At 48.9% G+C, this 27,313-nt stretch overlaps 3 protein-coding genes across 9 annotated transcripts; 2 read left to right on the top strand and 1 right to left on the bottom strand.

Moving 5' to 3' along the window:
• Positions 1-1,222: 1,222 nt before the first annotated feature.
• Positions 1,223-6,820, top strand: LOC135398323 (chitinase-3-like protein 1). Of its 2 annotated transcripts, none has more exons than XM_064629742.1 (5): positions 1,223-1,687; positions 2,902-3,096; positions 4,596-4,763; positions 5,340-5,617; positions 6,270-6,820. In XM_064629742.1, exons 1-5 carry the CDS (start codon positions 1,274-1,276, stop codon positions 6,766-6,768), a joined length of 1,554 nt encoding a protein of 517 aa, XP_064485812.1. In that variant the 5' UTR covers positions 1,223-1,273; the 3' UTR covers positions 6,769-6,820. The 2 variants fall into 2 exon arrangements, with proteins under 2 accessions (XP_064485812.1, XP_064485811.1); XM_064629741.1 differs by having other exon boundaries at positions 4,326-4,763.
• A 2,815-nt stretch (positions 6,821-9,635) lies between these two features.
• Positions 9,636-25,620, top strand: LOC135397301 (uncharacterized). 6 transcript variants are annotated; one of them, XM_064628777.1, is made up of 3 exons: positions 9,636-9,750; positions 19,141-19,344; positions 23,607-25,620. In XM_064628777.1, exons 2-3 carry the CDS (start codon positions 19,223-19,225, stop codon positions 25,060-25,062), a joined length of 1,578 nt encoding a protein of 525 aa, XP_064484847.1. In that variant the 5' UTR covers positions 9,636-9,750; positions 19,141-19,222; the 3' UTR covers positions 25,063-25,620. The 6 variants fall into 6 exon arrangements, with proteins under 6 accessions (XP_064484847.1, XP_064484849.1, XP_064484845.1 ...); XM_064628779.1 differs by having other exon boundaries at positions 19,111-19,234; XM_064628775.1 differs by having other exon boundaries at positions 19,111-19,344.
• On the bottom strand, positions 14,904-17,366 carry LOC135398724 (uncharacterized protein K02A2.6-like). Its single transcript, XM_064630108.1, has one exon. The coding sequence runs from the start codon at positions 17,364-17,366 to the stop codon at positions 14,904-14,906; it is 2,463 nt and encodes an 820-aa protein (XP_064486178.1).
• Positions 25,621-27,313: the final 1,693 nt, after the last annotated feature.

Here is a 27,313-nt window from a genome sequence, read left to right as displayed (position 1 = left end):
ACACACACACACACACACACACACACACATCCCATCTTGCTTGCGAAGAAAGGACTATAGTGAACGAGTTACCCTTCTTCTTGCAATCTGGAATGATCTGCTTAGTTTAAAAAACGAACCCAAGCTTTCCTTAACGTATGAATTACTTTGAGCGACAGATACCCACCGGTGTCGCCGATCGGCGTCCCTATTTTGGCCGGGGCAGCGTCACTGCCGTGTATTACGGCTCTGGCCCGGGGAAGCGGGGAAACTTCAGACACTTCCCAGTTTCGCTCGAGAGGAAGAACCACCTGAATGCACTCAGTGTAATGAACTTCTGTCGGTTTTACAGAAACTCATCTCATGTCCATCCAGCAAGGCTGTGCAGTGCTACGCGTAAAACGCATTTACCTTACATAGCTACGAGCACACGTCCATCTCTCCGCAGCTAGAAGAATCCCCAGCGGCCAGCGCGCGGGCAAAAGCGACCTTCTCACGTGACATATGACGTTCGCAGACAGGTGGAGCCCGTGTGACTCGAACTACAAGGGTCTCCCGTTGGACCCATGGTTCTTTAGGAAAATTAAAGTCGAAAATTGCGGGCAACACTGTCTCGAAGCGCTCACCCGCCAAGCACGGCGGAAAACTACATTGCATGCGTACAACACTGGGTCTAAAAAAAATCAAAGAAAACGAAAGAAGTTGGCTACGTGTCGGCTACGTAGCCATCAGGACCAGCGAGACGGTCGGGAACATAGATCACTGTTGTTCGACGAATTTAGGATTATTTGCCACCCGACGTCGCTCCGTACCGTTTTACCTCAATTTATTAAGCGTTCTCTTTCACATGTATAACTTGTTGTGCTGGGTTTACCAGCAGCCAGCTGTCAAACTACGCAGGCAACATAAACTGCCTGTCTGCTCCAAGGCCAAGGTGCTCATGCCTCGCTGTTGCTGTACCATGTAGTCCTACGAGCGTAGACTGCGGACGGCGCTGATAAGGTTTCATACCAGTTCAAAATCGGTTTAAAAACGGTTTTATTTTAGGAGACAGAAAATCGGGAAATCTTATGTAATACAGCCTAAGAGCCGTAAGTTACCTGAAGATCATTGAGGGTCACTATTGACTTCACAACATGAAACTAAAGACATCAGAACGTCGGCATCATCAAAACACATCGGCACCGTCATCTTCAACGTCATCGCCGTCGAAATAAATTCAGCTGTCGCGCGGTGTGTCGCGCATTAACACGACGACATCGAAGAAGAACGTTCCAACGCGACATTTTCCGTCATGTCCGAGAAGAAACGTTCTGTTGCACCGCCCAAAACCCAGAGGAGTCGCAGGGCCTCTAAAGTTGAAGGTTTCGATGAGCTTCCGAAAACTCTACAACCGAACTTGGGCAAGGACTGGTATCGCTACTCTCCTGCACGTACTCCTCCGCCTTCCCTCGTATCGGGGTCGAACCCTTCTTATGGTGCGGCTACGCCTGGCATCTACGTAAGGCCTATGTTCTACTTGCCGTCGAAGCCATCCGATCAGCGGTTGGCGTCCAGGAGGGCGTCTATGGCTTACCGAAATATCGAGGACGACGAATCGCCCGAACGTGCTGTTCCTGCCACAGCGCGGACTCTGGCGCCGAAGGCACCCAATAAGGTAGCTGGTGAAGCGAAGCGTCTCGAAGAACCATTCGTTGAGGAACCCGCGGTGAGTGGCACAGCCTTAAGAGGGGATACCAGCTCCAAATGTTCCATGTATTTTCACGTTTTGCCCTTAATCTAGGTTAATATTCGACGGATTTTCACCCGGTTTGTTTTGTTCGATAGCTTGTCAAATGCTGCATTTGAGCTTCATTGCCGATTCTTAATTTTCGCTTTTGACATTTTTCTAGGCGTTGCGAAAGCACGTGAAAAATTGAATGCAACTTTGAAGCACTCTCGTTAAAAACTAAAAAGAAAAAAATGAAAATCCGTATTGAAACTCTGATGCAGAATTCTTTCCAGAGTATTTTGATACCATACTCATTGAAATCCGCTCACCCGATATCGAGATTAAGGGCAAAATGCAGAAGTACCTAGAGCCGTGGGAGATGGTCCCCCATGTGCTTCACATTGTTTTTGTGATCGGTGACTTGAAACTAAGTGACTAAGCTGCGACCGGAAATACGTGCGGAAACATCAGTTCTCAACACTGCATGGCTTAGCTTATTACGAATTCACGCAGGTGCTTGCTTGGCACGATGTAATGCCCTGACGAGCAAACAGCAGGGTATCAAGGGAGCAGTGAAAGATATTCAACTGCCCTATAAATTTTTCGTCTTTGGTTGCAGCAGGACGTACGACGAACGCCACGCGTTCTCGCACAAGGACAACAATCCTAACTGACGTATTGAGCGCGCGCGAGATCTTTCATCTGAATCTTTACCGCCACTCCTCCTCCAGACACGAACGACACGGTGACTTACCCAGATCCCCTTACACACCCTACAACCCCAAACATCTCCCCAACACCCCACCAAATATTCGGCAACCCCCCCCCCCTCTCCAACTGGAATGAGATCCACATCACTCCCTGACGCAGCGGGATCCGATGGGCGCGCATAGGAATACCGACGCTCTAAACGACTATGCTTGTAAACGACTGCTACGCACACTGGGCTCGTTGCGTTACGTCAATAGGATCGGGCACGCATCCCTGATCGCGCTCCTCGACAGACGGCTGATTTTTGAAAGCGAATTGATTAGTCGGAATGCTCGGTGGAAGGAAACTCACTTTAGAGCAATCCGCAATGTCGTTTATCTGCGCCTGTAATGAGTGAAGCCAGATTTCAAGCAATCCTAAATGCCGTTGCTTTGTTCCTTTAAACCAGCATTGGAAGGGTGTTATGCTCTAACAGATTCTACTTCCTTGCCTCTCTGCAGGAAGTGGTTGAAGAGCTAAACATTCTACCTTCAGATGCGACTCTTGCGGGAGGACACACGGCAACCTGGGGACTGATGATAGAGTCTGTAGGAATTTTTCTCCTGGCCGCGGTCATAGCTTTCATAGTCTTTTACTTAAACCACCTGAGGCAGGATGATGAAGATGAAGATACATCGGAAGCAGAACCAGCAAGTGTAAGAAACAGTTCTCGCTTCTTCTGCGGGGATGCGCTATGAAAGCAGCTAGGTCAGCCTTTCGCGCAGTCTCTCTGCTTTTTCCTTATTCCCCTCGTGCACGTAGAACGGTCTCGTTGGATCGTTCTCAAATAAGGTACCACAACTGCCCGTGAGGTCCACGTTGCTTTATCTTTTTCACCATAGCACGGTCATTCAATACTCCAGAGAGGGAGTAGTGGAGAGGGACTAGGGAAATTATTGAGGGACTGTGCGTGCCCCCTTATTGCCGCTTTCTGAGAAGTGGACAGACGCTTTGTCACGTGCTTTCTCCAATCTTTTCTCTCTCTCATGCGCAGAGACGTACAGTTGTAGCGTATATTATCGACACTACTGGCGGCAGGGCGGACGCCTACTTCAGGTGTCTCAAGTGACATTCATCCCAGGTCTCTAGAGCAATGGGATATGGAGTCCACAAGGAAAAGTCAGGGTCGCGTTACGTTCAACCACGAACCCTGGTCCTTCTATTGACACGTTTGATGGCAAAACATCCGTCAGAAGCTTTCGTATTGCCAACTGTATAGGATGGGACAAGCGTGAGCTTGCCCACATCACGCTTCGCCTGAAAACGAAGAGCAGCTGCTCTTCGGTAGTTCCGTGGAACTGCCTAGGCAGTCCCACGGAACCACCGATGCCAGACATGCCTCAAAAGCGTTTGTATTCCAAACTGTAGGATGGGACAAGCGCAATACTTGCCCACATCACGCTACTGCCCTCGCCCTAGAGTCATTCCTAGGCATTCTTATTCCTTGTGTTATAGAGCGTCATCGTAAGACTCGGTAACATTTGACGAAGCATTCGCAGAACGCATTTTCCGGTGTATAACGCGCGCGTCTTCCTGTGGTAAAAAAAAAATAAATAAATAAAAGGAGTGTGTACTTTATACATTAGCTTTTTCTGAAAAAGGCGTTGCTAATTAAGAGTCATATTCAGAAAATCTAGGAATGCTAGAGTGTAGGCGGCGAGCACAAGTATACACGAAGAGGGTGCTGAGGCGTTGAGGCGCCCAGTTGAGGCGCCTGGGTCGTAGGAGAGGTGTCAGCGAGTCTTGCGAGTCAGCGTTCGCCGTAGACGCGTTAAAAAGCATTCGTAGACGACGCACGGGCTTTCATTGCTGTGTGGACACTAACGACGGGACTATAGTGCCGGTATTTTCACCTCCATATCAGCGGGCGTTTTATTGATTCTAGACACCCTCTGCTATGGACCCGGACTATCAATTTCCCTACGACAGCATCTCGCCGGCTACTTCCGTACCGCCTCTGTTCTCCTTCGACCCCAATGACACCCTTTACAGACTCGAGAACCATACCGTGGTGTGCGTGTTCCAGTCCCGAAGTCAAGACCTCCACGTGTATAGTAGTGACTACAAGAGCGTCGCTTTTCCCTATCCGTACTGTCACTTGGCTGTTTACTGTTGCATGAAGATGAACGACGGATATGCTCTGGTACCTCGGCAGGGAGAACAGCCGGCCTTCTATCCGTACCCCATCATAACCAACTGGAACCCCTACATCAAATCTGTCGGCGTCATAGTCGGTGGAACGCCCGAGGAAGACCAGAGGTTCCGGACGCTCTTCACAGAGAGCACGGCCGAGGCTGGGCAGGCGCGGACGAATTTCACCGAGGTAAGTGGGACGGCGCTGTCCTTTTAATATGAAGGAACTGATGTTCTGAGGCTGGAACAACAGAGAAGGGACAAATACATACAAAGCCTCAAATTGTATGTATTTGTCCTTTCTCGTATGTTGTTCCAGCCTCAGAACACCAGTTCTCTCGTGTTCAACATTGCCGCTTGCGTCGATCCCGTCGTATGAATGTCTGTATGAGTGAGCAAAAATGTAAGAGTGAAAGGGGGATGAGTGAGAGAGTGGTTGATTTGTCCCTTCAGATGACGCAGCTGGAAGTCGCTGGGGAGGGGCGTTAGTAGACCCCTGGACCGGTAATCCAGAATATGTGGGTTCGAGTCCTATACAGCTGGCTAACCTTTTCAGTGACTTTCATCTTTCATCGGCTGTCGTTTTGTTTGGCAGGGCTGTTCCGTAATGGCAGGGTTTGCGGGAGTTCACGTGTAGAAAACGTCAAGGTAACCAGACGATGTGGGACAAAGCCCCGGTCGGTGCTGGTAGCCACGCGACGTTCTTGCTCTGTAGTCGTGCCACATGCATCACTTATTGACATCCAACTCTTTCGACATACCGTAGAACGCAAGGAAATGGTGCGAAACCTACAACTATCACCGGGTGTACCTCTTCTGGTCGTCCCCCGTGGGTAACATCACCGCGGAAGTGACTGACAAGATGACGAGGATGTGGACGGAGCTGTCTCAGTACAACATCAGCCTAGGCCTGGTATCTGACCAAAGAGATTATCACCTCGCCGCCTACGACTCGGGCCAGCTGAGCCGGTTCCTGGACCCTTTCTCTTTCCTCCTCGTACCGCCGTCCTTCACGGACCAGGAGTTCCAACCAACTGTCCTCACGTAAGGCTAAGCATCATCTTATCACTCCACTGGTACCACTCGTTAGATGCTGCTACACGATATTATAAGCTATTAACGCGTCTTACGATTTATTTCAATCACGTCCATCATCAGCATCATATCGATACCTTTGCTATGGCCACAGTTCATTTTCTCGTGCTCTCAAATGGATTGTTTAATCATTGATTCAATCGTGGGTGTTATAAACATACTATTTTTCATTCTGCATCTATTTTAATATGGTGTGCACTGTAAGGTAGACATTTATATTGTTTATAGGCACCTCAAAAATAAAACGTTGAATTGAATTACCCCAGGGCTACGAAAGGCGCGCATTTATATTTGAACATAGATGCGACAAGTGTTCGCTCCTTCCCCAGCTGCACAGTTAATGGGTGCTCGCATAAAGTGCAAGTGCATAGGAGCGGATGGGACAGGTACATCAAGATTTTTCGTGGGCAGTTCTGCGCACTGATAAGCTCCTCGCAACATGCAATGAAAGTCTGAGCAAACTACAGCTGTTCACACGGTCGTCCCCTTTTAGTTGCGTATAAAGTCGACGAAAATATCGGAAAATTCCTGGTACTTTGCTGGAAACCGCCTTGGCATGGTCTCCTCGTTTTGACTGATCCTCGTTCTTTGCACGTTCTAGTTACTACGACGGCTTCACTATCAACAATATCACCGGCTTCCTCAGCAACACCACGTCCAACAAGGTGGACACCGCCTGTGTCCTCCTGCCATCCTTTGCGCTCGAGTCCCAACTATCCATCGCAACAGCGACCACCATTGAGCAATCCCAACCCAGCAGCGGACCGGGTCCCGCGGGTCCACACACCAGGAAGGCCGGGCACTTATCCTTCTACGAAACCTGCGACGCTGTCTCCGGATGTTTGACCTCCAACTTCACTTACTTCCGATGGTCCTTGTGCGGAAACACGTGGCTTAGTTACCCCGCACCCGATCTGGTTCACAATTTCATCTGCGAGATCCAGAGGCGAACAGGATTTTCCTGCTTCGGAGTTTGGGACACGGACTGGGACGATGTCGCGGATCATTGCGGAGAAGGCCGCTACCCGATGATGAGGGCGGTCTTCCATTGGCCGCTACAATCATGTGATCAATGTAATAGAAGTGACTTCGCGTGTTGATTAGTCATTATTGTAAGCTCTGTTTTATATTCTAATAACACTATTGCTTTGCGCTTTGTTTTTTCTGGCAATGATGTAATTGAACATTGTGCACTGATCTCAACTCTTGTAGTCTCAATCGTGACAGAGGGGGCTTCTTAAGAGCTCGCGTGGCGTAGATTTCCACGCCGGGGCTGGGGGGTTCGAATCCGGGCAGGGCACCGGCCGCGAGTTCCAGGCGAACGTCAGCACAGTTCCACCGCTCAGGGCGCGTATTATCCTCATTTTCCCCCGCTTCTTCCTGCTGTCTTCTCTCCATCTATCCACGTCTGTACACCGCTAATAGCCACAGTTTGTTCGCGGCGCTAACACTGAATTTAAAAAGGGGCAGGGGCTTCTGACATCTAACAGCAAATGCCTTCTGTGTGGCTAGCCAGTGACACGCAGCTCAAGAGGACGCAACCATCTGTCCTTATGCTATCAACCGTAGAACAGCGTTACCATGGATAGTGGTGATGTATTAGGTGGCAGGAACAATCGCCCTATTGGTGCCTATTGTGCTGAAGTCTGCGACCAGGTGGGATCGGATGTTTTCACTGGCGGGCTTCCCAGACTGATGTTCCCGCTTGACCCTAGACACACACTATACTTCCAATTGCCCTCTCCCTAACCACCACCATCATCTCTCCCTGCTGACTACACTTCGTCCGTTCTGCACATGGCTGTAGTTGCTTCGCGGCGCTACCCAGTAAACGCACCGAAAAAGAGTACCGAATGGTAAGAGTAAATGTACCTGCTCACCAACGTCCCACTAATTTGGATGATTTTTTACTCAAGCGATGTCTACTGCATTATATTTAACTTTTGCTTCGAAGTTGTTGGCGCTTCAACAGAAAATAACGGCCGTATTCTTAAACGACCTCGACTCCAGTGAGTGGAAGGAAGAAAGAACCCTCCTCCACTTGAGGTGTCATCAAGAGGCTTCAAAGAAACACCGACGCGACATGAGGAAGGCGCCAAGGATTTCCTCCGAAGGAAGTGTTGTTGTTGTTCCTTTTCTGCAAAAAATCCGGCTGTCTAGGACAAGCTGTAACAGACCAGACCAGATAAAAGGGTGACACTAGACAGCTCAAGCTGTTTCTGCTATTTGGCATCTGCGTGGATAGCCGATCGGTTCCTGATAATCGGATGAGAAACAATGGGGTGGGAGATCGGTTTTCAGCAGGGTCGTCAACTGGATAATGAGTTTTCCGATTATGTGTGCTAATAGCCGGGCAAAGGGACGCATGAATTTTGCGTGTGCTGGATCGGCGCGTGACCCACTCAGGATGAATACCATTTTGTCGTCCGTCGTTGATAGTGCGGCAGTGATGGATACGTGACATTGTTGTTAAATTAAACAACGTTTGCTGTATGGTCTGGTTCTTCCTCTGAAGCATTGCAGTGGTTTGTGATTCCTTTAGGAAGTCATGATAATACTTTTTGATATTTTGAAACTTAATAACCCCAAAATCTTCCATCCCTTCCCTCACACACTGGACAAATTTTTCTGTAGGCAGATTACGATACAGATTAGTTACAATCAGCGAAAAGAGTTCCACTTTTTTTGTAATTAAATCCCTCGATGATTTGAATGACATCTCAGGGTTTTTTTTTTTTTTTTTTTTCAGCTCAGACGAATCGATATTTAACATTCCTAATTTATCCCGAAGAAAATGACTAATCATTTCTTGCCACGACCCTTTCTCTGACACGATCGCGCGAAGCAAGAAGCCTTTCTTATGTAACTTAACGGAAAGCAAATATCGTAAAACATTTAAAAACTTGTCATTTAAGTGCTGTACCTGAGTCTTTTTGAAGAGGTTCGCATATTTTTCCATGCCTACGTCCTGACATCACTCACTAACTCTTCCCCTTCAGATCCCTACTAGGTCTCCCTTTGACAACTTTAGAACATTTCTCGGGTCCTTGTCTCATCTTTTTCATCGTGTAAGTTCAGCATCCCAGATTATAACGAATCTACCCGATTTTTTCCGCCACGAGAAGGTTGACTGTTTTACCTTTAACTCCTCTACCAAACTATTGGTTAGCCTTTCCATGAGGGATATTTTTTTCTTTTTTTTCCTTTTTTTTTTTGTGGGCGGGGGCGGCTTTTTTTATCAGCCCGTCTCTTTCGCCTGCTACACGTGAACGTTCTTCTCGGTCTTGTTTTTTCGGGTTCTTTCTCACGTCCGCTTTTGTCGTCCGTCTGCTTCAAAAATGGAAGCTACGGGCAATCGAGCCCCGTATAGGTTCCAATGAGTCCGTTTTGCCTCCGTTAAAAACACGAAACGAGAAGAACGTTCGTGTGAAACAGGACTTAAAGTAGGACTCCGCAACAAAATCACCACAAAGGTTCTGGTACAGACGTAACCTTTTAGGATATCAGGAATATGTGTACGAAATATCTCGTTCCAAAAACTGCGCAGATTTTTATTCAAACGAATTTATTGTGAAGCGATAGGGAAATGAAAGCAGCGCACCGCTGACATCATCCGGCATCCGCCAAGGGAGAATGCTGATTGCGAAGCAGACGACAGTGCTGGGTGACGTCACGTGTGGAGATCTGTGTTCCGGTCTTCGCATTTCCGTTTGCTATTTCCATCATTTACGAATTAATTACTCACCCAAAATGAACGCGAATGTTCCATTCGGTATCGAGGGGGCGGTTCGTGTCAGTTAAGATATTCCCCTATTTTTTTTATTTCGAATCCTTACGAAGTCTCCCAGAATGGACAAAACCATTTTCACATATGGAGCTCGATTGGCTTTATCTATTGCGAGCTGGTATCGCTCAACTCAATGGGGTTTTATCGCTCTTGTCGAATGCGCCGGAGGCTGTCCCGATAAGTACGCGGCAAAGTACGTTCGCCATCGCAATTTGTGCGCAGGCATCGCCTAACTGACATCGGGAGGAGCAACGGGCGTTGTTCGATCACCGAAGAAGTGGACAACCTGAAACAGGTAAATGGTCCTCACGTTATATTGACCTTCCCCTTGTTCTTGTCTCTTGCGTCTATCCTCGTCCCCCCTTAGTTGCGCTATCCCATTCGTATAACGTTCCCCGCGTGAAACTATTCTAATAATAATGCCGTGCTTTACGTCGTGAGACAACCATGTGAAGCGCCGATGTGCTCTGATGCAACGGCTGAGGTATACATTGAACCGTCGTTATTATGACTATGATGGTCGATCCCGAAAATGTTTGTCATAATGCGGAATTGTCATATTAACGGGGGAATTATATACGGGGGAATACAACGGGTAGTATGGTCGTATAGCGCGTATGTCAGATTATCGAGGGTCATGTTAACGAGGGTTCACTGTAGAGATTCGTAGTGGTGAACCCTTGTTATTATGACCATGGTCGTTCCCGAAAATTTTTCTCATAGTGCGGAATTGTCATATTAACGGGGGGATTATGCAGAAGTTTCGCTGCATTGTTCCCCAGGAGTATGGTCGTATAGCGCGTATGTCAGATTATCGAGTGTCATATTAACGAGGGTTCACTGTAGAGATTCGTGGTGGTGAACCCTTGTTGTTATGACCATGGTCGTTCCCGAAAATTTTTCTCATAGTGCGGAATTGTCATATTAACGGGGGGATTATGCAGAAGTTTCGCTGCATTGTTCCCCAGGAGTATGGTCGTATAGCGCGTATGTCAGATTATCGAGGGTCATATTAACGAGGGTTCACTGTAGAGATTCGTAGTGGTGAACCCTTGTTATTATGACCATGGTCGTTCCCGAAAATTTTTCTCATAGTGCGGAATTGTCATATTAACGGGGGGATTATGCAGAAGTTTCGCTGCATTGTTCCCCAGGAGTATGGTCGTATAGCGCGTATGTCAGATTATCGAGGGTCCTATTAACGAGGGTTCACTGTAGAGATTCGTAGTGGTGTGACCCTTGTTATTATGACCATGGTCGTTCCCGAAATTTTTTCACATAGTGCGGAATTGTCATATTAACGGGGGGATTATGCAGAAGTTTCACTGCATTGTTCCCCAGGAGTATGGTCGTATAGCGCGTATGTCAGATTATCGAGGGTCGTATTAACGAGGGTTCACTGTAGAGATTCGTAGTGGTGAACCCTTGTTATTATGACCATGGTCGTTCCCGAAAATTTTTCTCATAGTGCGGAATTGTCATATTAACGGGGGGATTATGCAGAAGTTTCGCTGCATTGTTCCCCAGGAGTATGGTCGTATAGCGCGTATGTCAGATTATCGAGTGTCATATTAACGAGGGTTCACTGTAGAGATTCGTGGTGGTGAACCCTTGTTGTTATGACCATGGTCGTTCCCGAAAATTTTTCTCATAGTGCGGAATTGTCATATTAACGGGGGGATTATGCAGAAGTTTCGCTGCATTGTTCCCCAGGAGTATGGTCGTATAGCGCGTATGTCAGATTATCGAGGGTCATATTAACGAGGGTTCACTGTAGAGATTCGTAGTGGTGAACCCTTGTTATTATGACCATGGTCGTTCCCGAAAATTTTTCTCATAGTGCGGAATTGTCATATTAACGGGGGGATTATGCAGAAGTTTCGCTGCATTGTTCCCCAGGAGTATGGTCGTATAGCGCGTATGTCAGATTATCGAGGGTCCTATTAACGAGGGTTCACTGTAGAGATTCGTAGTGGTGTGACCCTTGTTATTATGACCATGGTCGTTCCCGAAATTTTTTCACATAGTGCGGAATTGTCATATTAACGGGGGGATTATGCAGAAGTTTCACTGCATTGTTCCCCAGGAGTATGGTCGTATAGCGCGTATGTCAGATTATCGAGGGTCGTATTAACGAGGGTTCACTGTAGAGATTCGTAGTGGTGAACCCTTGTTATTATGACCATGGTCGTTCCCGAAAATTTTTCTCATAGTGCGGAATTGTCATATTAACGGGGGGATTATGCAGAAGTTTCGCTGCATTGTTCCCCAGGAGTATGGTCGTATAGCGCGTATGTCAGATTATCGAGGGTCATATTAACGAGGGTTCACTGTAGCAGGGAGCCACTACCAAGACACGCTACTACAGTTTATTTGTATTCCCATGTGAGGGGCTTACAATTTGAGATCCGCGCGCCGCGCCCCCCCCCCCCCAAGATGAACTAAAAAAATATATATATTTCGTCTCGATTTGTAGACGTGCATGCCTGGCATGATCTTCTGATCTTTCATCTGATCTTCTCATCTTTCATCATCTTTCATGCCTGGCATGTTGCGTATTTGTCCCGTTCCAACAAACGTGCGGTACATAGTGCAGTGCGGTAGTGCAGTACATAGTGCAGTGCGGTACATAGTGCAAGGAGTACAGGGAGGAAGAATAGTAATCCTATATGTCATTCCAGTTGAAATTTGTAAAAGTAAAAAAAAAGCGCTGAGACACGAACTCGGTGCTCATCTCTTGTTGTGTTTTACGAAATGCCACGAGGAATTTACGCTGTGAATCAGGAAACGGCACAGAATAAACCGGACGTTGAAAGATTATCTTACTGAGAAACCAATTAATACATGTGGCCTCCAACTTGTGTGGGAACAACTAAAATTGCATGATGGTGAGAAATTGCGCAAGTTGGTGAATATCCGTAGGCTTCCGACTTTTCGGATTTATCCGACAAACTCCCACCGGTGTTTTTTTTTTTTTTACAAAATCGAATTTATCCGATAAACTCCGATTTTTCCAAGGCCCATGTGGCGCCTTTACGGCTTTTTATTTCACCGAGAAACTCCGACTTTCGGAGAAGTTAAAAACTCCGATAAACAGCCTCCGAATTTTCCAAAATGAAAACTCCGAAAACCCGGAACCCTAATGATGTGTCAAAAGACACTAGGACGGAGCATACATGGGAACACCGGCATCTTTTGTCGCTCCACCGTGGGCATTCCCAACTGGCGCGACTGTTTCCGTGTCTGTTCCATCCGAAGTGTCTTTTCTCGCTTCATCATGGATATTCACCAACCGGGCCAGTTATTGCCTCAAGTTGGTGAATGCTTAGCATGAAAACAACTGCGCTAAAAACACAGAAGAACGAAGTTGTAGACATCCTAGGGCCTGTCCTGTCCACATCTTCGTCCAGCGTTGTTTTTTTAGCGCTGTTTTCGTCACGTCAGACACCGCGAAAGCCGGCCCCGCCTGGCAGAGCCCGAAATCAAAAAGGTGCAATTAATCGTGGACGAGCAGGGTTCATTGAAAAGACCCTCGCGTGTCATCGTACAGACTCGACGGCGTTCCTTGAATGTTCCTTTGCGTATAGCTCTGGAGCAATGTAATCGCCGTATGCACGGAAGAAGTCGCGAGCAAACAAAGGCACATCTCCAGGGAAACCTCGAACACAACGCCGTCTTTTTCTTTTCTTTTTTTTTTTTTTACGAAACCCTATACTTGGTTCACGTATACTTTGTGTATATGCAGCGTATGCACAGGGTGTTTGTGTGAACGCTGCGTTTTGTATTCTACCCGGCTACTGATGGAACTCTCAAGTCGCGCACAGGTGACTTTGGTAAGTGCGGATTTCTTGCGGAGACGTAACTCGGTTTTTATGATGCCGAATATTATACCCCTGTCGCACGGCAAATTGAATGTCATTCCCATTGAATGATGTTCGCACTGAATGATATTCGTTTCATGTCACGCGGTGAAATGAAATGACGATACGCCCGAAATGAGTTCCGGGAACTCGTTATCGCATTTCCCCCTCGCACCGACAACGTACCCTCGCAGTAGATAGGCATCAAGAGCAACAACGACAAGCCGTTCGAACTAATGACAGACGAATGAAAACTTCTACTCCAATATTTCATCACGAATTTGATAACTTTTGACGCCAAGGAAGGAAGGAAGGCCTAAAACCCTGCTTTTCGGAGATGTACCCTGGTTCCCAGTCGCCACGTTGCCAAGTGTTGTGGTGGTGGTGGTGGTGGTGGTGGTGGTGGTGGTGATAGGGCTTGCCGTGCTGGGCCAAGTGTTGTGCAGGTAGGCTTCCTAGTTGTCTTTGCTTATGGGAATTAGCCAATAAACCTCTACCGGACAAACGTCATCATGACGTAGGTAGACAGACCGAAACCGAAACAGATCGGGAGAGCTGGGTTCCACGAATGGGCGCTTGTTCGCCTATTGAAAGAAAAGTAGGACCGGAGGTCACGTCCCTTTCAAGGACCATCGTAATCCCCTCAAGACCGTGGCTTTCGGGCGCGACCTTATTCGCCACTAGCTTTGAACGTATAGTTCAACTCTACCAAATTCCTGGCGCTGTCGAACACTATGACGTCATTTGTTTACAAACAGGTAGAGGTCTATTAGCTGTGTCTTTGAAAAGGCAACGATTCTACGAAATAATCTAATGTTTCGCTAGTTTCGAGCAAAATATATAAAAATATAACTAGTGTACCTGCATAATGATGTTTGGCCCTGGTGCCTTAATTATCGAAACTGGCATCATTTTGCCAATAGGTGTGCCACCTTTCGTGGTGAAAAATGTCGCGATTCCGAGCGGGTTAGGTCAGGCAAGAGACTACCGCTCCCGAGAATGTCAGAGCGTGAAGTGTTTATTCGACCAACCCCGACAGGCCACCCCGACACACACGCGCGAAAGGGCCAGTTCTCACTTGGGGACGCCCGACGCGGCGTCGTGAGCGGACGGCGGAAATAGACGCGCATTTCCGGAGTCGGGAGAAGAGAGACGTCGAGCCAAAAAAACTGCCATGCCGACCTTCTTTCACGACGTCGGCGAGAGCTGCCGAGAACGACAGCTGGCGACCAATTAGGTGACACAGAAAGGCCACGCCTCCTGATTTTTCGTCTGCTTTGGACGACGGAATGCCACTGTGGTGGGAACATGAAAATCGTGCGCGTTGACGGGGCGGCGGAAATGCGCCTCTACTTCCGCCGCCCGTTCACGACGCCGCGTCGGGCGTCGCCAAGTGAGAACTGGCCCAAAGAGTTTCTTCGTCTTCGTCATCCCGACATCTCCCCCTTTCAGAAATTGTTGCACTGAAGATAAAGAACACATATTACATAAAGAACACACTTCCCCTAAGCGTCATTTACAGTTCTATGGTGTTACAACACCGTATCGTTCAGGTTTTTTTCACAATTCTCCCAGACCTTGTTCTCAGTCACTCAGCCTGGTTTTGAGATGCGTGGGAGGTCTCCCCCGTTGTTTGATCACTGTAGCGCTGCTGGACCGCCTGGTCATCCCGATGCGAGCTCGAATCCGCCTGCAAGTGCCTGCTTGTGCGCCTTGTGACCCCAGCACTTGTTTGGACGACGTAGGACCTCGGAGTAGAGCCTGTGCCCAAAATCGTACCGTGTGTTGCTGCTCCAGACAGGATCCTAACGTGTGTTTCGCTGGGCAGCTCCTGGCGTTCGCACGCCCTCCGTCGAGTGTCGTACGTGGATGCTTGAGACTTCTGCGCCTCGTGGTACGCCTTCCTGTACTCGGTCAAGTGACTCCACTGTGGAATAAGATTGTCGTGCGTCGTCGGCACAGTAGACTTTCGTCCCATCAGCAGCTCGGCCGGCGAGTAACCGCACTGTCCAGGCGTAGACCGGTGTGCTAGAAGCGCCTGGTGCACATTGGGTGATTTTGCAAGTAGCATCTTCGCCGTCTGCACTGTTCGTTCCGCCTGACCGTTGCCCTGGGGATAATAGGGGCTCGACGTCACGTGCCTGATGTCGTGTTTCGACAGGAACCGTTTGAAGTCGTGCGACGCGAACTGTGGTCCGTTGTCTGAGCGGATCACGTCGGGAAACCCAAATCTTGCGAATATCGGCTCTAGCTTCGAGATGACGTCTGCGGTTGCAGTTTTCTTCAGTGGCGCTAGCTCAAAGAATTTGGAAAAGTAATCGACAACGACTAGGTAGTTCCGGGACTTGGCGTAGAAAATGTCCATGCCGATTACCTCCCACGGTCTTGCCGGAAGCGGAGTCTGAAGCAACGGTTCGGCGCCTGGCCGCCTGTGTGCCTGGCAGGCTGGGCACTTGTGCACGAAGTCTTGAAGGTTAGCGCTGATTCCTGGCCACCAGACTGTCTCGCGAGCGTTAGCGCGGCACCTTGAAACGCCTTGATGGCCCACGTGTAGTTTCTCGAGAACTTCTTGCCGAAGCGAAGGAGGTATGACCAGACGGGCGCCCCTGAGGAGAAGACCGTCCACAACTGAGAGCTCGGCTGCAACGCTTGCGTATAGACGAACTTCAGGAGAGAGATCTCTCGTTTCTGGCCACTGTGTAGCGCTGTAATGAGTCACCAACTGCAGAGTTCTGTCTGCCTCCTGAGCTTGTCTAATGCGCGGCAGCATGCTGTCGGACGCCGGCAGGCTTTCGATGGCAAGGGCTTCGTAATCCTTTAAGGCGATTTCCAGAAGTCCTCCGTTGCTTCTCTGCACAGGGTTCCTCGAGAGAACATCTGCGGTGTGCAGGTGCTTTCCTGGCACGTGATCAATAGAGAAATCGTACTCCATGGTACGTAACCTCGTCCGCTGTAGTCTAGACGTCAGATCGTCCAGCCGCTTTGTCGAAAAGATGGGCACCAGCGGCTTGTGGTCGGTTTCGACGTGAAAACGGAGGCCGAGAACGTACATTCGGAACTTTTCGCACGCCCATGTGATAGCCAAGGCCTCCTTCTCCACCTGCGCGTACCGCTCTTCCGTGGACGTCAGGGCCCTGGAAGCGTAAGCAACAGGTCGTCGCTGGCCGTCCAGGTCTTCCTGGAGCAATACTGCGCCCAGGCCATACGAAGACGCATCCACTGAGAGAGTGTGTGGACGACCGGGGTCGTAGTACGTCAGCACAGGCGTTCTTGTGAGCTGGTCTTTCAAGCTGTCAAACGCACGTTGCTGCTGTGGGCCCCAGATCCACGCGGCGTCGGATGCAAGCAGATCCCGCAAAGGTTTGCTGATTTCGGACAGTCCCGGCAGAAACTTCATGAGATGGTTTAGCATCCCGAAGAAGGCCCTGAGCTCGCTGAGTGACGCCGGAACAGGCAGTTTCCGGATCGCTTCGGTTTTTTCGGGGTCGGCGGATATCCCCCCTGGTGATAGGATATGTCCCAGGAACTGGATCCTCTGCTTTCCGAACTCACATTTTTCCTTATTCAAAGTGACACCTGCATCACTAAGTCTCCGGAGTACAGCGTCCAGGCGTTTGTCGTGCTCCTTGCGGTTACTCCCGTAAACCAGAATGTCGTCCATGTGACAAGTAGTTCCTGCTAGGCCTTCCAGAATTCGTAACATTTCTCTCTGAAAGAACTCTGGTGCTGTGGCGATGCCAAAGGGCAGGCGGAGGAACTGGTATCGTCCCAAGAGCGTGATGAAGGTCGTTAACTCGGAGCTTTCCGGATACAACGGGAATTGCCAATAACCAGCATTGGCGTCGAGCTTGCTGAAGACGGCTGCGCCAGATATCTTGCTGAGATTTTCTTCAACTGTTGGCATCATGACACGCTCCCGGACTATTTGTTTGTTAAGCTCTGCGTAGTCAACGCATATACGAAGTTTTCCATTCTTTTTCTTCACCACCACCATTAGGGAGCACCATTCTGTGGCGTGTTCCACCTTCCGTATCACGCCGAGTTCCTCCATGCGGCGCACTTCGTCTTGGACGGCAGGGAGCAACGGTAACGGCACGCGTCTCGGGTAGGTCACAGCATGTGGTGTACCAATTTGATGTTGTACTTGACTGCGAGCTGTCCGAGGGTACCAAACAACCTTGAATACTCAGAGACCACAGGATCGCTTCCTGTGCTGTCCTCTAGTGCGAGCAACTGTGGGAGAACGTTTAGTGCTCGTATGGCAGGCCTTCCAAGAAGGGCATGTTGCAAGCCATCCACGACGAACACGTCTTGCGTCGTTGTGTTTCCGTTCCAGGATATGTTAGCTCTTGTCTGCCCAATGGTCTTTACTTTGATCCTCCCAGGTCCATAGAGCGCTTTCGTGGGTTTCTTCAAATAAACGTCTGGCGGGAGCGAAGCTCCCGGCACTGCAGTCACGTCGGCGCCTGTGTCGACCCTGAATTTGAGTTGTCTCCCATCAATGGAGGCTGTGATGAACCACCGGTCACATGCCGGCGAGAGGTGCATTTCTCCTAGAAACATCTCTTCCAAAGCGCCTTTCCGAGCCGCACCTCGTGCACGACCTCGTCGTGTTTCCTTCGGTTTCCTGTCTTTCTTAGCAGATTTGCAGACCGTCGCATAATGTCCCTTCTTTCCACAGAGGCGGCAAGTCTGTCCTTGGGCTGGGCAGATCGTTCTGGGATGGCCACGTGTGCCGCCACACCAACCGCATGGCTCTGTCGGCACGCTGTCTCGGCCACCAGAGGGCTTCAAGGGCACCCTTCCACCTGCTGTGAGAGCGTCTAGATCAGTCTGTTGAGCCGCGCCGTTTCCATGCAGCACCTGTTGCTGGCTCTTTACTGCCTCAGAGTTACGGGCTGTGTTTACTGCCTTGTCCAGCGTGAGATCTGCATCCAGCTGCAGCTTTTCGCTCAGCGAGCGGTCCCGCAGTCCAACCACAAGCCTGTCGCGGATCAGTTCGGCCTTCAGCGCACCGAATTCACAAGAATCTGCAAGACGGTGGAGCTCCTTTATGAACGATTCAACCGGCTCGTGTTCCAGCTGGCAGCGCTGATTAAACCGTGCCCTTTTGTAGATTATGTTCCGACGTGGAACAAAGTATTTGTCAAACGCGGCGACCACCTTATCGTATATTCCTTCGAGTCGTCGTCCGACAGTCGCGTGGCGACAAGGGCATCCTCGGCTTCGGCGCCCAAGGCATAGAGGAAAGAGTTTACTTGCCTATCTGTACTCTGTTTGTTGAGGCCCGATATAATCATGTACCGTTCCCACCTGGTAAGCCAGCGTTTCCAAGTTTCCGGGCGCCGGAAGTCAAACTTCTCGGGAAGGGCTATCGCAATAGAGTTGAACGGAGATCCATCCCCGTGTGCCGGTAGGTCTGTGGTAGCCATCACGTCGACTCATTTGCAGTAGGCCACCATGTCGTGATTCCGAGCGGGTTAGGTCAGGCAAGAGACTACCGCTCCCGAGAATGTCAGAACGTGAAGTGTTTATTCGACCAACCCCGACAGGCCACCCCGCTCAGGGAGAGTGGGTGGAATAGAGGGGAAGGGGAAATGCACGGGCGGGGAGGTGAGAGGTGGATGAGCACACATAGAAACAGAGAGACAATACGAGGTAACCTAAGTTCCTGTGTGTGGCTGGATCATTGATGTTAGAAATTGCTATAAACAGCCATGAACGCATGGGAACAACCGGATTTGACAGTTATTTATTTGAAAATCCCATCAGTGCACACAAACCCTTCTTTGCAGGAGATCTCATGATGGTTGTATACGGCCTAGGTTCTATCTGGCTCGACACTGGCACAACTTGGATCTTGGGGTGTTGTTTCCAACGCAGCCCTCAACAGCCGGATTATCTCCGATGAATCGAAGGGTTAGCCATGTAGGGTACACCACTAGAGGGCGCTACGAGCGACGCGTCATCACTGGGCGACGCTGCTATCGCATTCCACGGATGACGTCATTGCTCCTTCCGGGAGCATGGTGAGAGGTAGCGGGAGGCATGGGATGGCGATGCGAAGCAGAGCGCCCTTACGCAAAGCTGTGGTGGCGCTGCGGGCGACAGGCGCTCTCGGTGGCGGCTATTGGGGCTGCATTGGAGAAACACCCTCTGTTTCTTCGTGTAGCTCGATGTAAGACAAAAGGAATGCCATTCGGTGCGATTGTCATTCGCTGAAAATGCCATTCGGTTTACAGTGTGTATTATCCCGCGACCTTACGTCGCGAGACAACCTTGATTGTCGTTCCGAGGGGTACCTTCGCCCACATGAGGGTTCCCATGACGTGCCGTGAAAGATCTTAGCACCTTGTGTCTAACGTCCCTGGTGGAAGACAGGCATGTCTAAGCAACTTGTACCCTGCCACTAGGTTGTTGTTGGTCAGGTTCCCTCCTCGACCGGTCAGTATAAAGGGTCTAAAGAAGAAAAACTGTATGACTTCATAGGAAGAATATTTTCAAATGCCATAACGATCGACAACTTCCATCAGATTGGCTGTTTAGCGATCCACACTAAGAAAAGCCGAGATATGGGGCACGACATGGAAATTTAAAAAAAAAACATTTGTGCGCGTGTTAGTGTGCTCAGAAAACTGACCTTGCAGATATGAAAAGTTCTCGCCGGCAAACACCGCACATATGGGCTCCTAACGCAACTAGATTCGGCGTCATATGCCTAGTTTGCATAATAGCCGTACTCATTTACTGTTCATAACGATATGGATTATGCCTTTGGAAATGTTCTCTTGTATTCATGCTTGCGCATTATGGATAAGTAGACATTAAAGGGACGGTCTCCTACAGCCGGTTCGATTCCGAAACTACCTTCACAAGTACTGTAAACATGCAACCGTCAAAGTTTCATTCGGAATAACCAAGCCATTTTCGAGAAATTTTTCGAAACGTGACGAAACATGCGCTTCTCTCATGCATACGTCACGCATGACGTCACCCTGCGGGTGCGTCGTCGTTGTCATGGTAATAGAGTTCCCCGAGAACTACGTCATTGTCACGTGATCTGGACAAAACAAACACAGGTGGTCATATGCGCCAGTACACGCGAATAGTCCCAAGGGTGGCCGGCACCCTCCACTTTGGCGCTTCAGTCGCTGCAATGTTTACACAACACTGGGAGCACCTTTGGTTGAGTCATCCCCTTTGCTCTCGAAATGGGGACACTCAGGCATATATCTCCGCGAGGGGACAATGTAGTCCAAACATTGACTGAGGGGTCTCCCATAATGTGGCGCATAACCGGATACGTGAAAGCTACGTCACGTGTTTTCTTTCCGCAAGTAATTAATGATGTTTTTAAATAAACACGCACTCCTTCTCCATGTACGTCGACAGCGACACTTCATTTCGAAACATGATCAGTGTGCAACGGGGATTGTAATGGAAGCACGCGTAATATATTTTTGGTCGGAGCTGTAACGCGACCGCGCGCGCGGACGGTCGGTGACTTCAGATTTGTGATTGTGGGTGGGATTGGCCTGCGACTGTGAACTTGTCTTTGAGGATTAACATAGTTGTTCTAAACCACCGCGTTTGGAACTTCTTAGAATGTGCGGTTTTCACCAAAGAAATGAAAGAAAATGTACGAAGGTTGCCGCGGCCCCCAGTAACCTCTGAAAGTCGTCTGCTCACGCCACTATAGCGCGCGCAAAAGCAGACGATTTCTGTATCCTATCACGTTCTTTCCCGCGGGGCGACTGGCCGTTCTTATGCGTTGGTTTCGGCGCAATATCATCGGGCGCGGCCATGACGCACCCACACCGCTGTAATGGCGACCGGGTGACGTCATGCAAAATAGCTCCTCTCGAGGGAACTGCGGTATTGGTTGCGGCGCATATCAGTGGGCGCGGCTATGACGCCCCCACGGTGCTGTAATGGCAACCAGGTGACGTCAAGCAAGATGGCTGCTCTCCAGGAAACTGCCGTATTGTTACCAACACAGACCGCGGCATGCTCTGCAATGATGAAAGATGGAAGTCACTGCAAATAACCTTTGCAGTGACTTCCATCTTGATTGATTGTTTGATTGATTGAAAGAAAGAAAAAAATCCATCCATCTTTCCATCTTCCAAACTTCCATCTTTCATCGTGAACTTCTTAGGCAATTTGAAGCTTTGCATGTATTTGTCCTTTCTATGTTGTTCCAGTCTTAGAACATCAGTTCTGTCATGCTCTGCAATTTTATCAGTTTAATTCGTTTATTTAATAACTGTGACGTGTTTCGCCGGGTAAATTCGCAGTGTTCGATTTTCAGCAAATGGCAATCGAATGGTATGAGAGGTATGAGAGTATATTATGAGAGGGGCGGGGGGTACGAGACCGTCCCTGTAAGGCGTTTGATAGTTGTGAGTTAATCCCTGTTTCTCGAGATATCAGCAGAGGCATCACTCCATCTACCCCTTGCTTGCCCCTGCCGCTTGCTGATAATATATAGGTGTGATTGTGGCCTGGAGGTGGCGGGATCGTACCGCATTTGCGCTATCCCCTTTCTCTTCTCGTTTACGATTTCGAATTTTATATCGCGACACAGCTATATGGTCATAAGTGGCGCCACATTATATTCGGTCTGTGGATTCACTTTGCCCACCTGAAGGTTCCTTATAAGGTGCCCTCCACACACGGCATCCTGCCGGTAGCGTCTGTCGCCCACGACCTACTAGATTATGACGACCATGTCATAATCGGCAACCCCTATGAGGAACCCGTCCGCACAATCCGCTAGGGGCGCTACTCATCGGCCCGCGAGATCTGCATCACGATTGGACGATGAAAATTTGAATTCTGAACGCGCAGAAGCGACTACTGTAGCAGACGACAGCAATAGATCCTATGGAAAGGCGTAGAATGATGATGATACTCAGAATTAAACATCTGTGGAACATCCACCGCTTGTACAGAAATACTAAGGTAAGCTGAAGTACAAAGTATTGTAGAAGTTGAGGAAGTAATAACTGGGACGATGAGTACCGTCACCGCTAGCTCACAAGTGCGGCGCTATGAAGGGGTGCCTATGACGTGGTCGTTATAATCTAGTAGGTCGTGCTCTCGCCTGGCACGATGTGTTTCAAAACGTTGATTTGTATTGAGCACGAATTCGCAAATATTTTAGTGCGCGACACTCTATCGAGATGGCAGCACATGTTCGGGACGCACCCAACTTTAGTTTATTAAAAATCAACGGCTCAACGTTGTCCCCTAAAAAATACGTCATTGACTAGAGAAAAGCTAAGAGAACACGCCAGAACCAATATTAAGATGGGAGTTTAGAGCGCTTCATGTGTCTTGTGCGAACGAAAATCGCCCATAGACTTCTGAAGAAGCGATTCCCCCTTATAAGCAGAAAGCCCCTTAGGTCGGGAAAAGGCCAATATTTCCAACAAACAAATGCCCTTTCAGGGTGAGAACAGTTTCGTTTCTAAGGTCTGTGTCCTCCAGTGATGGCCAGTAGTTAACTACATGTAGTTAAACTACCTGATTATAGTTAAAAAGTAGTTATCAACAACTTGTAGAAATAGTGTGGCAACTACTGGTTAAACTACTATTTCGAGTAGCTAACTACAGTAGCTGACTTACTGCAGGCGCCAACTACTTCCGATTTTGTCGCAAGCTTTACGGCACGATTGTGCTTCCGCCTTTTACCTTGAGCTACTTGTTTGATGAGAACGGAGGTGCAGAGCAATTAGTGCAGTGCATGTGTACTAAATCTACACTTTCATCGCTGCTTGTGATTTGTATTTAGGTGTCCAAGAACACTATACAGGGTGTTCAAAATTAAGCTTTCACTAGCACTTTATAAATAGGCGAACAAGAGCAACACCGGTGCTATTTCTCTGTTCCTTGAGTAAGAAACAGGTGCTACATAATTAGCAGCACCTGTTTCTTACACAAGTAGCGTAAAGTTATCATCCGGTTTCCTGTCATCGCTGTGTTTGCGTAGCGCTTGTGAATGCGATTGGTGTTGATGGACAACATTGAGTAGTTATAGAGATGTAGTTAAAATACATTGCAGTAGTTAAAGAGTAGTTTTAACTACCTCCCTGAATAGTAGTTCAACTACTAGTTAAACTACTCCATCGCGAAGTAGTTAGTAATTACAGTTAAACTACTGTAGAAGTAGTTAGTGGCCATCACTGGTGTCCCCTGCACCGAGAGCTATCTTTCTGTTTAGAAAGCGTGGTAGTTGTACCCCAGAACGCTCGTAGTGTTACAGTTGAATAAATATGTTCTCTTTCAGGTTGGCAACCATGGCAGCAGCGAGCCGCTTGAGACCCGCTGCGCACAAAGTGCTCAGAGTGTGCTGCATCCTGGTCCTTCTATTTTCGGTACTGTTTTCAGCGTACTACGTCCTCAGCGTGCATTTTACGCCGCCACCAGAGAAAGTCGTCTTTCCCAATGAGACGACGCAGCTGGTGGAAAACAGAATCCGTTTCTTCAATCGCCGTCTCTCGTCAAGTCTCGCGAAAAGGTACAAGAACGCGACGCTCGCAGACGACGCCGGCGAAGACACCTGGACGGGAGTGTTACCTGGTGTCCACGTCTACTCCGCGTACGTCGAACAAAGAAACGGCGCCCCATGGAGCGACGTACGACTCATCGGCATCGTCGCCAGGTCGAACCCGATCTTGAGCAAGAAGAAAGAGGGCTTGAAATGCAGGGTCCGCGTGCGATCTCGCGTTCACGTCGGAAGAGTTGAGTTTAGCCTAGTCCCCGAAGACCACGGCTTCCAGTTCACGGCCGTATTTATCCTCTGTATGTTGGAGCGAGCGTTTGACCCGGACTGCTGCCCCGGCGTTGAAGTAGCACTCAAGTATCAGGCGTACCCTCTGACTTGGATAAGCGTTCACCAACCGAGAGTAAATGAAGGAGAAGACGTCGTCTCTGTTTGTGTGCGTCCTCTGTTTGGACCGTATGACAACCTGCTACAGCTGGCCGAGTTCATAACTTATTACTCCGTCGTCGGGGTGAAGGATTACTCGTTCTACTCGTATCAGGTATCGCGAGAGGTTGACCACTTTTTCCGCTTCCTTCGAGAGAGGCACAAAGTCGTAGCCCATCTCCGTCCATGGAACTTCCCCGTAGGCAGCGGCTTAATCCACGAACAGGGACAGCTAGCCTTTGTTCAAGACTGCATCTATCGGGCCAGGCTATCCTCCAAGTACGTAGTCATCGTGGACCTGGACGAGTTCATAGTTGCGAAGCACCACAAGACCCTCCCCGACGCTATCCTGGCTCTGGAGCAGAAATACAGCCCCAAGACTACCGGTAGCTTCAATGTCATCAACCAGATGTTCTGCTTGGAGTACACTCCCGAAACGTCTTTAATATATAGAGGAATTCCTCTGCTAACGCGGCTGTATACGATAAGAGAGAAGCGTGCCTGGCAACATTGGGACAGGTCAAAATACATTGCTCGCACGAACGCCACGGTCACCGGTGGAATCCATTTCGTCTGGAAGCACGCGCCGGAAGCGAAGGAAATTCGGCTCCCAGAAGAAGATGTTGTCATGCACCATTACAGACGTTGTTCTGGTCTGACGCAAGTCGGTGGCAAATTCTTGAATTTTCGGGAGTTCAGTGTGCTCCAAGATGGCGGTCAGGTCGACGACATTGAAATGACGAGGTTTACGATGGACATGTTAGACCACGACATTACTAGAAGCCTCGTGGAACTTATGGAGAACGATGTTTGACAGGGACGGGGAAAGCGCTGCGTCAGAGAGATATCCGTCATGTACGATCGACCCCCAAGAACACAACGACCTCCTGTGTACGTCCGAGGAAAGTCATCAGCGGACAGGGATAACATCCCCAGGACTTCCCTACCAGGTCCTCAATTTGTTAGAAATGTGACAAAGTGAGACTCCCCCGTCATATCCTCAGGACCTCCTATGGGAGCTACCAAATGACGGGGCTAGTATAATTGTGGGAGCAAGCAGATACCTTAGTGAATTATTTATTTTGAGAAGTGAGGGCACATTTGCAGCACCCAGTCAGCGTGAGTGTGCTTTTTTATATTTTTTATATTTTTTTTTTCAACCTCGGTCACCAGCTACCATTCCTGGTTTCTCATCTGTATTTGTTCAGCATATTTCTCATCACAGACAATGAGTGTCACAGTTTAAAAAGCAAAAAAGGAGAGAAATGTAAAAGGCCCCTAGGCCACTAAGACCTTGTATCGCCAACTGTAGGATGGGACAAGCGTTAGCTTGCCCACATCACGCTTCAAAAATAGACCACAAAACAGCAACCGCCTGAGATCCCTCAGAAGCCTTCATTGGGATCCCAAGCGCCACCTGTGGCACGCAAAGGCTCATGACAACTAAGACCTGCGAAACCACTTAGAAAGGCATATGACGCAGCACCATTTCCTTTCCAGGACAGAACAGATACAACTAATGGACCTTTTTCACAATGGCCAATGCGCATGCGTATGACCTTGAGGCGCCGGGGAGGATTATCTCCGTCCTCACTAGATGGCGCACTATGGGGACGACAGAAGTGGGGACCAATGGGGGAGACCGCGCGAATGGCGCCAGCTTGTTGGCCCCACTCCGGACCAGTTTTGGTCCTTTGTGCTACCCACGTGGATTTGTTTTGAAGCGCGCCGAGCATGGTTCGTTGGAGAACCGCTAGGATACCACGCGTATGTGAAAAAGGTCCATTTCTTGTCGTCCGTACTTCAGCAGATCCTCTTCGCATCTCAGTCAAAACAAAGGGTGAGGTATCTAAGTTTAACTTGATTTCGCACATAACCAACAATGAAGTGAGAAATTCCTTGGAGTATTAAATCGCTATCAAGGTAGTGTCCGTGTTTCTTACTGCTTTGGTTTGATGCATGCATCGTAAGTGATGCTTGAGCAGTGAAACGCTATTATTTTGGGGGGGGGGGGAATTCATGCATGAGCACTCCTTCTTTGATTGTATTGGGTAATGAGAAATAAATCGGGAACTTGATTACTGGTAGCAGATATTAAAATGCACAACGCAGTATTAAAATAATTTACTTCTCCTGTGCTTGTCCTCCGGTTGACGACCGCAGGATGTACGCAAATGACAATCACTAGAAGCTCCTATGATGACAGCCTGTGGACCTCCTCCGTTCATCCCATCACGAACGAGGACGTGATGACACTTTGAGAACATCCGGATGACCGCGTGTGTTCTTGGGGAATGCATTTCTTGTCACTGCGCCCTAGAACACTTGCCACCCTTAGGACGTCCTCAAAGTGTCATCGTGTCCTCGTCCGTGATGACATGAGATGCCCGGAGGAGATCCAGAAGGTGTCACCATGGAATCTTCTAGTGACCCCCCCAAGAACACACTGACCTCCCCAGGTTATCCCGGGGATGTCCCTTCAAGGAAAGGAATTCCGATATAAGACGTCCCCAAAAGATCCTGAATTTGCCAGAAAAGTGGTAAAGTGAAGCTCCGCGTATCATCCTCTGAACTTCCCTGGCAAATTCCCCAAGAACACTGCTACACCAAGAACACCGAATATCCTCTGGACGTACGGATAATGTCCTAAGGAATTCGTACGTCTGATGGATGGCCTGAGAATATCCAGAGGGCGTACGAATCTCTTAGGACGTGATTTGTACGTCCAGAGAATATTCGGTGTTGTGGGGGTAGTATTTGGTTTCAGGAGCACAGCCGGATATATCTTATAGTGATTTATTGAATTTATTTATTTTAAGAAGTGAGCACACATTCTCAGCACCAGTCAGTGTTCTTTTTTTTTCTTTTTTCTTACGTCGGTCACCAGCTTCTCATTCGCGGTTTCTCATCTTTATTTGTTCAGCGTATTTCTCACAACGAACAATGAATGTCACAGTTTAGTAGAGATATATATAAATAGAGGTGAGTGCGGGTAAGCAAACTTGGACCCGCATCCGCACAGAACCCGGTGTGTGAGACCCGCAGCCGCACCCGCAAGAATTTAA

This window comes from Ornithodoros turicata, chromosome 6, assembly GCF_037126465.1.
Source record: "Ornithodoros turicata isolate Travis chromosome 6, ASM3712646v1, whole genome shotgun sequence".
Taxonomy (NCBI): Eukaryota; Metazoa; Arthropoda; class Arachnida; order Ixodida; family Argasidae; genus Ornithodoros; species Ornithodoros turicata.
Note: the sequence above shows the minus strand (reverse complement) of the source record. Positions and strands in the feature narration are given on the sequence as shown.